At 50.1% G+C, this 16,971-nt stretch overlaps 1 protein-coding gene and 1 long non-coding RNA gene across 5 annotated transcripts in view; one reads left to right on the forward strand and one right to left on the reverse strand.

Annotated features, from left to right (window-relative positions):
* Positions 1-16,971, forward strand: part of MYH11 (myosin heavy chain 11) — a 126,396-nt gene that overhangs the window by 94,993 nt on the left and 14,432 nt on the right. For all 4 annotated transcript variants that reach the window (XM_055409549.2, XM_055409550.2, XM_055409547.2 and 1 more), the window contains 12 exons: positions 1,124-1,232; positions 3,324-3,455; positions 3,549-3,755; positions 5,040-5,177; positions 6,353-6,476; positions 6,877-7,048; positions 8,148-8,360; positions 10,279-10,423; positions 14,053-14,259; positions 15,812-15,916; positions 16,005-16,157; positions 16,347-16,595. In XM_055409549.2, coding sequence (XP_055265524.1) covers positions 1,124-1,232; positions 3,324-3,455; positions 3,549-3,755; positions 5,040-5,177; positions 6,353-6,476; positions 6,877-7,048; positions 8,148-8,360; positions 10,279-10,423; positions 14,053-14,259; positions 15,812-15,916; positions 16,005-16,157; positions 16,347-16,595 — 1,954 coding nt within the window. The remainder of the gene's footprint in view (positions 1-1,123; positions 1,233-3,323; positions 3,456-3,548; positions 3,756-5,039; positions 5,178-6,352; positions 6,477-6,876; positions 7,049-8,147; positions 8,361-10,278; positions 10,424-14,052; positions 14,260-15,811; positions 15,917-16,004; positions 16,158-16,346; positions 16,596-16,971) is intronic.
* On the reverse strand, positions 4,532-10,282 carry LOC148773682 (uncharacterized). The gene is made up of 4 exons (XR_016036578.1): positions 10,148-10,282; positions 7,607-7,697; positions 5,744-5,847; positions 4,532-4,642 (listed from the first exon to the last, which is right to left on the reverse strand). It is a non-coding gene; the product is annotated as an uncharacterized LOC148773682 (long non-coding RNA).

A 16,971-nucleotide genomic window follows, 5' to 3' on the forward strand; every position in this document is an offset into this window, starting at 1 on the left:
TGTGGAGAGTCAGACGTGGGTTCTATCTTGGCGTCCCTACTTATTTGGTGAAGAACCTTGGGAAAGTTACTCTACCTCTCTGAGCCTCAGGAAAATGAGTATAATCATTCCTGCCTCGTAAACTTGTTTTAATGAGGGAGGACAATTAAATACTGCATGTAAACAGCTGAGAACAAAGCTGGTTATCTTTTAAGAAGTGTGAGAATATGATAAAATACCCGAGGAAGTTGTATTAGTATCTATACCCCCATGTCCGAATGGGATTCATAAGGCATGGTCTTGCCCTGATGCTCCCTCTGTTTTGGGAAACTGGGGCCTGGGTGAGGGCTAGGGTTCCTCCATGAAACTCACACCCCAAACAGGACTGCAGGGGCTGGTGGAGTAGCTCAAGGCATGTGTCATCAGGAGGTACTAACCACACACTCGTCGTGTCAAGCTGATTCATTGCCAGGTAGACCCAGGATGGTCAAGGTCAGATCTGGGGAGCTCTTGGTCCTGGACAGACCTAACCTTTAAGTGTCATAACTAAATTCTCCATTGCCACTACTCCCACTTCCAGACTGACTGGGGAGATTTTATTTTTCTAGTTCACCCACATCTAAAATGGCAGCCGCAATGGCAGCCACTCAGAGACAAGAGGATGGTGTTCACTCTTCTGTGGTTTTTCAAACCTAATATCCCTTAAATAGGAGGGGTGCTGGTTCTGTGTCAGGTCTGGGAGTTTAAAATACACCCGAGGAAAGGATAGGTTTTTCAGACACTCAGCTTTGGGGAAGATGTGGTACAGATGAGCGTGTTGGACACTCCTCGGGAGTAGCATGGGTTGATTTCCTAGGTGTTACCAGGACCACATTTCTGAATTCAGGGAATTTTGTGAGCCTTAGGTCTTCTTTGTCCACTGAGAAAGGCTCTGGCCTCCAGATGATATACTTGTACTGATGCTCAGAGCTTGCTGGAGAATCTGGGCTAGAGAGAAGGGGGGGATGACCTTGTGCAAGTCACAAAATCACAAGCCAAACAGATGCATCCTGCTCTCAGGATGCTGCGGGGCTGGATGCTGTGACAATGCAGTGAGGTGTGTGTTGGGCCGAGCAGGCTCACACCTCCTCTTCCCTCTCCCCAGGGCCTTTGCCAAGAGGCAGCAGCAGCTGACGGCCATGAAGGTGATCCAGAGGAACTGCGCTGCCTACCTCAAGCTGCGTAACTGGCAGTGGTGGCGGCTCTTCACCAAAGTGAGCGCACCCTCAGCCCAAGCCCCGCCCACCCCCACCAAGTCCTGGGTCTTCCCTGGGACACTGCCCACGTGGGACTGGAGGTGGTGGATAGCAGGCTTGCAACCGAGAGCTCCAAACCAAACCTTTCCCACTGGCGATTCTCCGGGCTTGAGAAGGGCCCCCTCTTTGGCACGTGGGTTACAGCTGTGACCTTAACCGAGACCCAGAGAACTTCCATCACCACAGGGATCCCTCCTATTGCCCATTTATAGCTCTACCCTCTTCTCTCCACAGCCCCAGCAAGCACAAATCTGTTTTCCATTTCTATACTTTTGTCATGTCGAGAATATTATGTTAACGGGGTCCCATAGTTATGTCACTGGGGCTTCCCAGACAGCTCAGTTGGTAAAGAATCCGCCTGCAAGGCAGGAGACCCTGGTTCGATTCCTGGGTTGGGAAGAGCCGCTGGAGACGGGACAGGCCACCCACTCCAGTGGCTGGGCTTTCTTTCTCGCTCAGTTGGTAAAGAATCTGCTTGCAGTGCGGGAGAGCTGGGTTCAGTCCCTGAGTTGGGAAGATCCCCTGGAGAAGGGAATGGCTATCCACTCCAGTATTCTGGCCTGGAGAATCCCATGGACTGTATAGTCCGTGGGGTCTCAAAGAGTCGGATACAACTGAGCAACTTCCACTTTGTCACAGCCTCATTCTCTGGAGAGCCCTCCCTCCAGCGTGTGGTGTGTATCCACTGTTTGTTTCTCTGGGTACAACCTGGTCTTGCAGCGTCGCTGGCTGTCACGAGTCCGTTGGGCAAAGACTTGCTCTGTAGAGACAGACACAGCTTCCTCTTGGGCGCCCTTGAGTTTGTTGATGGGCACAAAGCTTTTTTGCTGGGCGACTATGTATTGAATGGCCACTGTGCACCAGGCGTGTGTGAAGGGGCCTGCCCTGGGGATACCCTGGCCTCATGAATATTCTGGATGAGTGGAGGAGTGGACGATAGGTAATCGCAGGAAGTGATGCCCATGGCAGACGGGGGTCAGTGCAGGAAGGAAGCTGCAGTGTGTCAAACACGGTTCCTCTAGTGCCAGGTGGGGGTTGAACACAAGGAGTTAGGAGTCAGCCTGGTGAAGAGCAGTGAGGGGAAGCTGCTTTTTGGAAATGTTCATTCCCACCGACCCAACTTCTGGAAAACTCTCCTAAAAAAAACATCTGAAATAAAGAAAATAAAAAATGAAGGGCATTCATTTACAAGAGCAAAGTTTCAATGCCCAGCCCTGGAAGACTGACTCATAACAGCTCATCCGTCGATGGGATACGTTTCAATCGCTAAAAATGATGGTATTTAAAATCAAGTTGCAACACTGACGTGACGGCAGGAGTGACAATTATCCTGTAGTTTTTAGTAATAAAAGCAGCATGTAGGGAATTCCCTGATGGTCCAGTGGTTAGGACTCTGTGCTTTCACTGCAGAGGGCCCAGGTTCAATGTCTGGTCCACAAACTAAGATCCCTCAAGCCTCATGGCATGGCAAAAAAACTTTCTTAATTAAAAAAAAAATTTTTTTTTAAAGCAGGCTGTAACTCTGGGCATTGTGGTCTCGGGTGTATTTTTTTAGTGTGTAGGACAAAGGGCTAGAAGAAGATGCTGATAGTGCTAGTGATGGGAGGTGGGATGTGGGGGACTTTTCTCTCCTTTTCTCTCTGGAAGGAAAAGCAGCAGTTGTCAGCAGCAGTTCTCACTCAGGATGGGACTAAATGGGGGGGAGGCGAGACTTTCTCCTTTCACTTTGCACCTTTTCCTGTTGCTCTAGGATTTTTCAGTCTCAGCACTGTTGATATTTGGGGATGAGTAATTCTGTGTCACTTAGGCTGTCCTGAGAATTCTAGAATGTTGATCAGCATCTCTGGCCTCTGCCCACTGGATGCCAGTAGCATCCCCCTGCCCACCTAGTTGTGACAGCTAACACCATCCCCAGAAACTGTCAAATATCCCCTGAGGGGCTGCAGGTGGAGTAAAATTGCCCCTGGCTGAGAACCATTGATTTACTTACTATGAGAGTGTATCCTTTGTGCCATGGAAACAACTGATGGGCTGACCCTCTGTGTGCAGGTGAAGCCCCTGCTGCAGGTGACTCGGCAGGAGGAGGAGATGCAGGCCAAGGAGGATGAGCTGCAGAAGACCAAGGAGCGGCAGCAGAAGGCCGAGAGCGAACTCAAGGAGCTGGAGCAGAAACACTCACAGGTACCAGCCCAGGAGCCTGGCTGGGGCTGCAGAGAACAGGCCGCCTCCCCCTCCATGGGGCTTACCGCCTGTCTCCCCACCCACTGCCTGCAGCTGACCGAGGAGAAGAACCTGCTGCAGGAGCAGCTGCAGGCGGAGACGGAGCTGTACGCTGAGGCCGAGGAGATGCGGGTCCGGCTGGCAGCCAAGAAGCAGGAGCTGGAGGAGATCCTGCACGAGATGGAGGCCCGCCTGGAGGAGGAGGAAGACCGGGGCCAGCAGCTGCAGGCAGAACGGAAGAAGATGGCCCAGCAGATGCTGGTGAGGCACTGCGGGGGCTGCCCTCGGTGGTGCCGAACCCGTTGACTCTCCCTGCAGACCTGTGAGGTGCATCTGATGATGTGTGTCCCCCCTGGACTGAGACAGAGACTCAGGCTTGGAGAGGAACCGCCCTCTGCCTAAACAGGTCTCCTCGGGAGCCTGCTCTGTCCTATTGTCCTGCCTTCCATGCACAAACACGTTTTCTCCTAATAGCCACCCTGTGTGAGGGGTAATTGTATCAGTAAGCTACTGCTGCAGAACAAAAAGCACCGAAACTCAGCAGCCAAGAAATGATAAGCATTTAGGACTTCTCTGCTGGACCAGTAGTTAGGAATCTTCCTGCCAATGCAGGGGGACACGGGTCTGCTCCCTGGTCCAGGAAGATCCCATGTGCTGAGGGGCCTGTGTGCCACAACTACTGAGCCGCACTCTGGAACCCACGAGCTGTAATTGCTGAGCCCACATGCCCAAACTGCTGAAGCCCACATGCCTAGAGCCTGTGCTCTGCAACGAGAGAACCCACCGTAATGAGAAGCCCACACACCACAACTAGAGAAAGCTGGACCCACCCCACCCGAAAACAAATTTAAAAAATTATTTTTGTAAATGAAATACTAAACATTTATCTCACACAGTCATGACTCTGAGAGTGGCTGAGCTGGGTGATTCTGGCTTAGAGCTGCTCACGAGATTGCAGTCGTGCTGTCGGCATGGGCTGCAGTCATCTGAAGGCGTGACTGGGGCTTGAGGACCCACTTTGGTGGGTGAGTGAGCCATCACTCACATGGCTGTAGGCCGGAGACCCCAGTTCCTCATTCCATGGGCTTCGCCACGGGGCTGCTTGAGTGTCCTCACAATATGGCAGCTTGCTTTCCCTGGAAGAGTGACTGGAGGGAGAACAGGGGAGGAAGCTGCAATGCCTAGTCTCTGACTTACACACGCCATCACTTCCTCTTGAGTTCGTTAGAAGCAAGTCACTAAGCCCAGCTGACACTCAAGGGGAGAAGAATTAGGCTCCACCTCTTGAAGGGAAGAGAATCAAAGAATTTGTGGACGTATTTTTTAAACCAGCATGGTATCTATTCGCCCCACTTTACAGATGAGGAGACTGAGGCTCCACAAAGCAAAGTGGTTTACCCAAACCTTTTCTTTCTGATGAAAAGAGACTGCAGAGCACTGCAGGGAGCCATGAGGCCCAGCCTCTGTATCCATGAATCCCCAGAGCTCCGGGAGAGTAGATTTTGGGTTAAGCAAGGCTGTAATTCTTTTCCCTCCCCCACAAAGGACCTGGAGGAACAGCTGGAGGAAGAGGAAGCTGCCAGGCAGAAGCTACAACTTGAAAAGGTCACAGCTGAGGCCAAGATCAAGAAACTGGAGGATGATATTCTGGTCATGGATGATCAGAACAATAAACTGTCAAAAGTGAGTGGGGTTGGATGGACCTGGTGGTCCAGTAGTTAGACTCCACTGCATGAAGTGGGTTCAGTCGCTAGTCAGGGAACTAAGATCCCACATGCCCTGTAGTGTGGCCAAAATTAAAAAGAGTGGGGTTGAGTATCTGCACTAAAATGACAGGCTCATCAGGACTATGGATACCTTCAGATACCTTCCCTTTTTTAGCCAGGTGCAAGGCATTAATGGCCAAACATGACATTGACATGGCGGCCTTGTGACCACTGTCAGGATGCAGGCATGCCATGGAAGGGGTCCCTGGTGGTCCCAACAGTGCCAGGGCCACCATGGAGCAAGTGTCAGGAATACCACAACAATGCAACCTCCAAGTTGTGCAAGGGAGGGTGGGCGATGTGCCTGAGACCAGGGGGCCCCCTCACATTATCACCACCCACTTCCGGTTCTTAACAGAGGACCAGCTGTCCTGGGATTGAGGGGCTTCTGGGATGTGAGACTTTCAGTCCAAAACCAGGAAAGTCCCAAGATGAGTAGGTCAGCCTAGTATCCACTTAGCAGCCCCACTGTGGGTGGACTACCTTTCATCCTGGATGCCAGCTGGGCACCGGCTGTGAGACAGGCTTGGTGTCAGGGGCAGGACGTGCACGGTGGAGGAGGACCCAATCCTCGAGGGGTGGATGTTCTAGAGAGACAACAAGTAGATGATTTTACAAGCAACCACTAACTGCTATCATGATCAGGGTTCTGAAGGAGGTGTTCACCCTCTTATAAGAACAGAGCACTAGGGGATGGAGGTGGGGCATTCAGGGAAGGCTTCCTGGAGGAGGTGACATTTCAGTGGAAACCTGAAGAATGAGGCACAGTTAGAGGGAGGAGGGTGGAGGCACATCCCAGGCAGATGGTCCCGCCTGTTTGCAAGAGCCCTGGGGCCTGTGGTAAGAAAGGAAAGCGGGCCCCTTGGCTGGGACATGAAGTTGGGGGGTGGAGGGGCCTGAGGTGGGGCGTGGCTAGTCTTTGGAAAGCATTATTGTTGAGGAACTTATTTTTCCCCCTTCAAAACTCTAGGTTGCATTTGGTTATAGTGTGGATTATCCTTTCAACTGTTTATCTAGAAATTGCTAACAGTGAAACAAAGTCCCCAGAGAAAAGGGAGAAAACGAATGATATTTTTTTTCCTTCCCCAAAAGGAGCGAAAACTCCTTGAAGAGAGGATTAGTGACTTAACAACAAATCTTGCAGAAGAGGAAGAAAAAGCCAAGAATCTTACCAAACTGAAAAACAAGCACGAATCTATGATTTCAGAACTGGAAGGTAAAGCGGCTTCCGGCGAGGTTCTGAGGGAGACATTTTACTTTATTTATATTTTTTAACACCAAAACCATTTTGCATTGGGGTATAGCCAATTAACAATGTTGTGATGGTTTCAGGTGAACGGTGAAGGGGGATATTTTAAAATAAGACAGGGCATTTGAGAATGGTGGATTATGACAGTCCTACCCAGCTGCCTGTTCACCCTTAGGGAACATACACATTCATTCTAGAAGGTGCTTGCTACCAGGGCGGACTTTCCTTCCACAAGACCGTGGTGCGGGTGGGATGGTTCCTGCGTGTGTGTGTGTGTGCACGTGTGAAGTGCCTGAGCAGGAAGGCTCGTCCTCCAGGGGTTTCTTGGGTAGTGTCCACCCCTTGAAGCGCTCTGGCTTCCTCGCAGTGCGGCTGAAGAAGGAGGAGAAGAGCCGGCAGGAGCTGGAGAAGCTCAAGAGGAAGCTGGATGGGGAGGCCAGCGACTTGCATGAGCAGATCGCAGAACTGCAGGCGCAGATCGCCGAGCTCAAGATGCAGCTGGCCAAGAAGGAGGAGGAGCTGCAGGCGGCCCTGGGCAGGTACGGGGCCGCCGGGGCAGGTCCAGTGTGTGCTCATGCCCCAAGGGCCCCTGCTGATCTGCGGGGGTTGGGGGGGGGCCTGGTCCTCCTCCTCCAGGCAGGCCGCCATCACACGTGAAGTGGCCCCGACCTGGCCTTGGCCCTGCTGGCACCTTCAGAACCTCGCCTTTGGCCTTCTTCTCTCCCTGCCAAGCTCATCCCCTCTACTGCTACTGTGCCCGCCTCTTGGGTGCCCGTCCTTCATCATCTGCACCCCAGTCCTGGATTTCTGGTTGCACAAAGAAGCCATTCCATCGGCACCACAAACACGTGTCTGAGGCTGGGAGGACCCTCCTCCTGTCCCCGGCTCTCTCCTCTGAGGCCCCTCTTTATGTGAACACCAGTCTCCTCCCGAGCTTTTGCCCCCTTCTCTTCCCGCCCAGGGTATGGCAGACTCAGCCTGTTCCATGCGGTGTGTCCCCCACCCATTTATCTGCACCCCCTTCTCCCAGCTCGGAGCTGGGTTCACTCTAGCAGCCTCCCCTGGGGGTATTACAGCAGCAACTCACAGTTATTTACCTGCTCTCCGTGTGCTGAGCTCTGTTCAAGCAGTGTCTTTACCGACACCTGGCCAGGTGTGCTGCTGTACCTCCGCTCACTGAGGAGGAAGCTGGAAGGAAGAATCAACCAGTAGTTACTGGGGAGGAATACTTGGCTAACACTCAGAAAGCATCTGTTGAGTTCCTGCTGTGGACAAGGCACCAAGCTGTCTGGGACAGTGCAAAGCACTCTGTTTGTGCCTCCCTTTCACACACACACACACACACACACGCAAGCATTCTGTTTCTGCCTCCCTTTCACACACACACACACACAGACACACGCAGCACAACCTGTTTTCTTACATCAGCCCTCGGAAACTACATCCTGCATGAACCTCCAAGCAGTCCAACATGGCAAGAAGGGGCCTTGTGTGTCTCGGAACCTGAGCGGAACATGTTCTGATATCTGTGGAATCCAAACGACTATTTCCGGAAAACCATTTTTGGCCACCTTGTGGGATGGACAGTAGGGGGTCCGGAACCCCAGGGTCTTAGTTCTGGTGATCTGTCCCCGGCAGGCTGGATGACGAAATGGCTCAGAAGAACAATGCCCTGAAGAAGATCCGGGAGCTGGAAGGTCACATCTCAGACCTCCAGGAGGACCTGGACTCAGAACGGGCCGCGAGGAACAAGGCGGAGAAGCAGAAGCGGGACCTGGGGGAGGAGCTGGAGGCGCTGAAGACGGAGCTGGAGGACACGCTGGACAGCACGGCCACCCAGCAGGAGCTCAGGTGAGGAGCCCCCACCTGGACAGAGCCGCTCGGATGGGTTGGGACAGCTGGCGGAAGGGGGCAAACCCACACAGATGCTGATTCACCGGGCTCCTCAGGCCCTACGTTTATCGTGCTGATTGCATTTTGCTTTAACTGATAAAAGCATGCTTAATTTTTTTGGAAAATTTTTTGAAATATAGTTGGTTTATAATGTCATGCTAGTTTCAGGTGTACAGCCAACTGATTCAATTCTGTTCTTAACCAAAAGGATATCTCAGAAAACTGAGTAATAAATATTTCTGTCTAATTAAGCCACATGGATACCTAAAAGGTCTCTCATATCTTCCTACCCTGGAGATGATTAGCTACTTGGCATCTGGGAGTTTCCTGATACCTAAAGAGGGTAATTGGAAAAACTGGATTTTTTAATTATTTGAAAATACTAATAATTTATTATATTTGATGTTATAAATACTAACATCAAATCTAAATATAATAAAATATTTTAATATGTCTGAACCATGAAAATCAACTGGTAAGTTAAGCATGCTTATTTTTTAAATTTGTTGAAAGATGATTGCTTTACAATATTGTGTTGGCTTCTGCCATACATCAACATGAATCGGCCACAGGTATGCATATATCCCCTCCCTCTTGAACCTCCCTCCCACCTCCCACCCCATCCCACCCCTGTAGGTTGTTACAGAGCACCAGTTTGAGTTCCTTGACTCATACAGCAAATTCCCACTGGCTCTCTATTAGACTTATGGTAGTGGACGTGTTTCCATATTACTCTCTCCATTCGTCCTACCCTCTCCTTCCCGCACCCCTTCCCGTGTCTATAAGTCTGTTCTCTATATCTCAGTTCAGTTCACTTCGGTTCAGTTGCTCAGTTGTGTCCGACTCTTTGCGACCCCATGAATCATGCTTATTTGTTAATCTTGTCTTACATCACAGTAGGAGGATCTACTCAATTAGAGAATGACTTGAAAACTGTAGGAGAGTTAGATACCAAAATTATCGACCCCAGTCCCACCATGGTTAACATTTTGGGGAATTTCATTCCTGTCTTTTCCTAAGTGTGTATAAGTTTTGCATTAAACTTTCAAAATAATATTTATCAGATTGATCTTCACTTGAAGTGTCACTGCTGGCTAACTGACAATACCCAACCAAAAGGCAGAAACAGAAATGGGTCACCTGCCAGATAATGACTGCTGACTGCAATCAATCTAGGTCATTTCTTTATTCAGCAAACACATAAGTGTGTTTTGAGTGCACCCTGTGTCAAGTGCCATGAGTAAAATGGATATTTACTTCCCACGTTTGGGCTTTGTGCTACATCACTCAGCCGGGCCTAGAAGCCAGCCCAACTTTCTGCCCCCTTTGCACTGGCCCAGAGCAGTGGCTCATAGCAGTGAGTATTTGGGTTCAAATTCTTGGTCAGTCACACAGTGGTTTTAATACCTTGGGCAAGCTGCTCACTCTCTCTTAACTTTTGTTTCCTCATCTGTAAAACAGAAATAATGATACACTTGCCACTAAAGGTCACTCTGAATATTCTATCAGATGACATATACCCAGAACTTAGGTCAGAGCTTGGCATATAGTGTATCCTCAGTAAATAAAGCTAATGTTATTATTTACAGAACAGTCTGCAACTCACTTTGCATTCTTCCAACAACATCACGTGTTTTATTTTGTGTATTTGTTTGTCAGCCCTGGGAGGGAGCATGCTCCTCTTATTTTATAGCTAACTCCTCCTTTTGAGGAAATTCCAGGTCCAGAGAGGTTAGGTGACTCACCTGAGGTCCTACAGCTTGGGAGGGATACCAACGAAGACTTCAGTTCCAGGTCCCTGGAGACCCCTCGTGCCTCTGCATTGAGGCAAGGCTCTGTCTCCTCCGCAGCCAGCCTCTGTGTTCTTCCTACCCAGGGCCAAGAGGGAGCAGGAGGTGACGATGCTGAAGAAAGCCCTGGACGAGGAGACTCGGTCCCACGAGTCCCAGGTGCAGGAGATGAGGCAGAAGCACACACAGGTGGTGGAGGAGCTCACTGAGCAACTGGAGCAGTTCAAGAGGGTGAGTCGCGGTGCTGTCTTGGTGACGACGAAATACAAAGAATGATATGTCACCAGCTTCAAGTAACTACATGTGAGTGTCTGTACTGAGACCAGTAACAAGCGACGCTGATTCTGAGAGTGATGGCACCCAGCACTTATGCTTACTGTCCATTATGTTGATTAATCTTTTCCACCACCCACTGGGATGGGTACAGTGAAGCGCATTTGACACAAGAAGGAACTGAGGTCCAGAGTACCTAAAGGTCACACAGCTATTGACAGAATCCCAGCAGTCTGACTCTGGCGTGCGCGCATGCCCAATCGCTTCAGTCGTGTCTGACTCTTTGCAACCCCATGGACTGTAGTCCGCCAGGCTCCTCTGTCCATGGGATTCTCCAGGCAAGAATACTGGAGTGGGCTGCCTACTCTAAAGGATCTTCCCAACCAAGGGTTCGAACCCATGTCTCCTGCATTGGCAGGCGGGTTCTTTACCATCAGAGCCACCTGGGAAGCCCTCACTCTGGACTCATCTCTTAGTCTTTCCAGGGTACGGTCTCCAGATAGGCCCTTGTGGATAAGCAGAGTTTAGTAAAATCCGGGGAAGGTAGCTGAACACTGAGGACAGTCTACCCATCTTCATTTCTCTGCAGATTGGAGCAAGACTGTCATCATTTGAGTGGCAGGACAGCCCTCCCTGGTGTAGTTTGAGAATGGCTAGATCTAATCTTCCTCTGATGCTTGGCTATTTGGGGGTGCACAGGATCTGAGGCGGTTAACTAGCACTAAAATGCTGTGTGTCTGGAACTTCTCACTTTGAAGACTGTCCTTGTATTTCATTCCCAGGGAAGAGTTTTTTTAGCCTATGACATCCGGCAAAAAGTCTGAATTATACCACCATCAGTGCTGCAGCATTCCTCCAGAACTTTCTAGACTGAATGGCTGTTGTGTTACCTAAGAATTGTTGGTGTTGGCATTAGTTTCTATCGCCAGTCCAGATAAATGTTCTTCAGGACTCCCCTGGTGATCCAGTGGCTAAGGCTCTGTGCTCCCGATGCTTGGGGCCTGGGTTTGATCTGTAATCAAGGAACTTGATCCCTTTTGCCTCAACTAAAAAGATCCCGCATACCACAAGAAAGATCCCTAAGACCCTGACTCAGCCAAATTCACCAGGGAATCCCAACTAAGACCCAGCTCAGCCAAATCAATAAATATTAAAAACAAAAACATAAATATTCTTCCATGAGCTGGTTCACCACCAGTTCGATCATAATCTCAGAATTTTCCCATACATTTAAATAACTCTGGCAACCCCTTGTATGGCATCGAGTATATGCCACTGTTCCAAGTTTTACGGACACCAACTCATTTAATCTTGCCCGTGACCTTTGCTAAAATGCACATCTCCAGGCCCCACACTGAAACGCACTGTCCCTGACTGAACACCCTCACGCTCCAAGTGGAGACAAGGCTACCTATTCATGTCCCCTTGTCACTCGTCACGTGGGGTCTGAATAGAACCTTCAGCATTTTGTCAGTTCTTTTGTGTTGTACAAATAAGATCTTGCTAGTTTTATCTATAACATGTATTTCCCCTTTCAATTTTCTTCTCTTTATTATTTTCAGATAATAATAAATATTAATAAATAATAAATATTTCAGATAATAAAATATAAATAATAATAATAAAATTAAAAAAAAAAACTTTTTGGCCATGCCCTGTGACATGCAGGAGCTTAGTTCCCTGACCAGGGATCAAATCTGAGCTCTTTGCATTGGAAGCATGGAGTCCTAACCACTGGATCGCCAGGAAAGTTCCCAGAAATTATTTTTTAATTAATTAATTATTTATTTTTGGCTGCGCTGGGTCTTTGCAGTCGTGCTCAGGCTTTCTCTAGTTGTGGCAAGTGGAGGCTCCTCTCTAATTGCAGTGCATGGGCTTCGCATTGTGATGGCTTCTCTCGTTGTGGAGTAGAGGCTCTAGGGCGTGCGAGCTTCGGTGGTTGTGGCTCATGGGCTTAGTTGCCCTGGGCCATATATGGAGTCTTCCCGGACCAGGGATGGAACCAGTGACCCCTGCATTGGCAGGTGGACTCTTAACCACTGGACCACCAGGAAGTTCCCACAGAAAATTTTATTGTGATCGAAGTTGAATCCAAATGGGCTTCTTCCCACCTGATGGAATAAGTCCTCCAGACAGTAGTAAGGTACATGTGGCACTTTTACTGTACGTTTGGAAAGCTAACTGACCAGCACTGAGCCAGGTGGTCATCCGAGATGAGCAGGCACTGGAGGCCTCTTTGCAGAGACTCAGCTGTTCTGGCCATCTATGCCTGACCTGTGTGAGCAGGAGGAGGCTCGGAATGCCTGCCCACTGTCTCAGGAGCACTGGAAAGGGGGACAATTTTACCTCTAGCAACTTTTCAGATTGTTGGTGAAAACTCGTAGCATTGTTCCTACCTTGACTCCCCTTACACATGTATAATGTCACCACCATTCTGGGTATAAGGTTTTAGGGGAGCCCAGGCCCCATGGGGTCCCCCATGGTCCTTGATATCAACCTGCACTGTTGCCTTAAGAGGCACTTTGTCCCTGTCTGGGGTCCTGGCGGTACTAAATGGACTTTGTCACCCGAGGACTGGCTTCTGAGGGTCCCTGGACACGGCACAGACCTGCCCCGGAGCCCACTGGTGCTTTCTCCACTCTTGGGACCCAAATACCTCTCTCTCTTGCTCCTTTCCTCCTCCTGTAGACCCAGGAGAAGGCCCCTCCTTTCTTCTGCTTTTCCTCCAAACACTGTTTTTCTTAAAGAAACTCATATGCCTACAAGAGCTGTTTAGATAAAATAGCTTTCTCTAAACTTTCACAGAAATGGCAGTGTACATCCAATGATAAATCAATGGATGATAGGGAGTGGTGGGGACTGCGGCTGAGTGAAGTGTTGGTGCCCTGTTTACAGGGCCAGCTGCTACTCACATCCAGCTGATTGCTGTCTTAGAGGAAGGCAAGACTTCTGTTTCCAGATCTTTACTTTTTTTTCGAAGTCAGACTTTAAATAGAGGTGTATGCAGCAAAATTCACCAACTTTAAGTGTATATAGTTCAGTGAATTTTGGAAAATGATTTAACCACCACCAAGTCATGAAATAGAACATTTGATTTTTCAAATGAGAAGCTGGGAACCCAGATTTTTATGCGATATTTCTTTTTATTTACCTGACTGTGCCAGGTCTTAGTTGTGGCATGTGGGATCTAGTTCCCCAACCAGGGATCAAACCCGGGCCCCCCGCATTAGGAGCACTGAGTCCTAGCCACTGGGCTGCCAGGGAAATCCCTATGTAATATTTCTTTATTAAAATAGTAGAAGGTATAACATGGATCAAACAGAATGTGATGGTAGGGTTGATGCAGGCAGGGGATGATAGCAACCTCTGAGCTTTAGGAAAACAGAATCCAAAAAGTCTTACTGGTGATTGTGTGCTCCTCACTGCCCCGAGTCCCTCCCCTGAGCTGGGGAGCACAGGTCCCCGGACCTACCAAGGGAGGGGGAAGCAAAGAGGATGAAGATCCCCTGCTAGCACAGGTCCTTGTCTTAAAACACTCTCCCAGCCGTGGCCCTAATGCCTCCCTTCCCCTCTGCTTCTCCGGTTAGGCCAAGGCCAACCTGGACAAGAACAAGCAGGCACTGGAGAAAGAGAACGCGGACCTGGCCGGAGAGCTGCGAGTCCTGAGCCAGGCCAAGCAGGAGGTGGAACACAAGAAGAAGAAGCTGGAGGTGCAGCTGCAGGAGCTGCAGTCCAAGTACAGCGACGGGGAGAAGGTCCGGGCCGAACTCAACGACAAGGTCCACAAGCTGCAGGTGAGACAACTTCGTTGGGACCGTCTCTGAAGGATGAGGTTCTTCCAGCTAACGAAGCCTCTGTTCATTTCCTTGAGTTACATTCCTCAGGGAGATGAGATGGTTGCCTTATTCAATTTAACCTCTAAAAACTCCTACCTGCTCATTCAAAATGAGTATTTATTGAGTGCCAGCTGTATGCCAGGTGCTGTGTTTAATCCTGAGATACAGCAGCAAGGAAGAAGACAAACACTGTCCCTGCCCCCGGAGAACTCCAGCCCAGTGCAGGGAAAGACATTAGTAACCATGCAGATGAATATGAAATGATGCTGGGAAGCAGAGACACATACTGCAATCAATATAAATAATACAAGGGCCTGGGCCTGTGGGAGGAGGAGTCAAGGAAGGCTTCCCTAAGAAGGATGTATATTCTGACAGATAAGAAGTCTGTCTACTTATAGACAGGGAATAGCATGTGCAAAGGCCCAGGACTAAGTGAGAAGTCAGAAGAGATCACATAAGGCCAGTAGAGCTAGAATGATAAATCTGATGGGCGATAGGGAATGGTGGGGACTGCGGCCAAGTGCAGTTTACATGAAGGGGAAGATACGTGGCACAAAATGGGATTGGAGTAGGTTGTGGCCAGAAGACACAGGGCCTTCAAGGCCCTATTATATATACATATCGGTCTTCTCTCTGAGTGATGGGAAACCACTGATGGGTTTTAAGCTGAAGAATGACACGGTCTGTTGGTCTTTGGTCTTGATTAGCTTTGAATAGGCATTTGGACTGACTTTGCATTCATGGAATGTGGCCTACCTTTTGATAAATATTTAATGTGCTTAGAGCCTGGGACAAGAATACAGGACAGCATGAAATATGAGTTTTTCCACACACAGCTGAGCACAGGGGTTTTGCTATCCTAACACAAACAACATCCTGGAGGAGTGAAGATCATTTATATCCTCACTGTAAATGTGAGGAGGACGGATGGTGGGCTGGTGTCTCCAAAAGGACTTGTTCAGAGATACCAGGGCCTGGAGTAAAAGGCAGAGGAAAGGTAGAGAGAGCTTTCTACCTTTAGAGCCTGCATCTATGGTTTTGCCGTAAGGGTCAGTGAAAGGGCAAAGAGAAGGGGTGAGGAAGAGGGGTGGTAGGGACAGGACCCTTGGATGTGGAGGTGCCCCCTGTAGCCTCTTCCTCCACTTTAGGGATGGGGTGAGTCCAGACCACTGCTCAGTGTCTGGACCCACAGACCTGCTCTTCATGTTTGCCAACCTTAGCAAGGCTCCAGGATCCATGTGGAGGGCTCAGGGCCCAGTTAGTACAGTCTAACCCCAGTATAACAGGGCTCTCACAGGGTCTCGGAACCAGAGTCTACCAGAGATGGCAACTTGTAGGGATGTCCTTCCCTCCCCGGGGGGGCCATGGAGTGACCATAACCAGGCCCCTTAGCTCATGGGAACCTCTCAGTCGACACCCCAAGGCCGATCACTGAGTACAGAGAGCCCCTCTTACTTAAGGACAATCCTGTCCTGGATGATCCAACTAACCAGCCTCTGGGCGCCCACAGAACGAAGTGGAGAGTGTCACGGGGCTGCTCAACGAGGCGGAGGGCAAGGCCATCAAGCTGGCCAAGGACGTGGCGTCCCTTGGGTCCCAGCTCCAGGACACCCAGGTGGGTATCGGGCCACGTCATCTGGAGGCACCTGGGGTACGGCCTTCCTGGGGGTGGGCTCCTGGACTTCGGCATGTCCTTTATGTAGGAGCTGCTTCAAGAAGAAACCCGGCAGAAGCTCAATGTGTCCACCAAGCTGCGCCAGCTGGAAGACGAGAGGAACAGCCTGCAGGAACAGCTGGACGAAGAAATGGAGGCCAAGCAGAACCTGGAGCGCCACATCTCGACCCTGAACATCCAGGTGCCCACTGCGTGTCTTTGCCCTGGTTCGGATGTGACTGTGGTAGAATGGTGGCACCATTTTGCTTGACTCAGTGGCTTCCCCTGCTGTTGATTTTATGCAGTGATGGTGGTGGCTTCTCAGAGGCGCGGGGCTGGGACTCCCTTATCCCCGCCTCTTCTCACCCGACCCTGGACACTGCCGTTTCAGCTCTCCGACTCAAAGAAGAAGCTGCAGGACTTTGCCAGCACTGTGGAATCGCTGGAAGAGGGCAAAAAGAAGTTCCAGAAGGAAATCGAAGGCCTGACCCAGCAGTACGAGGAGAAGGCAGCTGCTTATGACAAACTGGAAAAGACCAAGAACAGGCTTCAGCAGGAGCTGGACGACCTGGTCGTCGATTTGGACAACCAGCGACAACTGGTGTCCAACCTGGAAAAGAAGCAGAAGAAGTTTGATCAGGTAGGGGCTGGAGGGCCCTCCCCTCTGCTCACGGACCCTGGCTGGGGGGGCGGGGGTCCAGGTCTGCGGAACATCCAGCGTGGCTGCTGTGTGTATGGCAGCATCCCATCCTGGCTTTGCTGGGCACGATGGAAGGCTGGCCGGCTTGGGTGAGGCTCCTCGAGGGGTCAGTGAGGATAGCGGCGGAGGCTCAGTGGCCGTGACTTCCCAGGTTCCGCCACCACCACAAGGGCCATCTAGAAACCCAGTCGTACCTTGGGTTCTAGCTCTGATAAGGAATGAGGTTTACTGATTTTACTCACTCAGCGAGTATTTGTTGGGTGCCTACTGAGGATTCCAATTAATTTAAAGTATCTACCCTTGAAATACCACTGTT

The sequence above is a fragment of the Moschus berezovskii genome, chromosome 27 (assembly GCF_049115385.1).
Source record: "Moschus berezovskii isolate FMDL1 chromosome 27, NW_MosBer_1.0, whole genome shotgun sequence".
NCBI lineage: Eukaryota > Metazoa > Chordata > Mammalia > Artiodactyla > Moschidae > Moschus > Moschus berezovskii.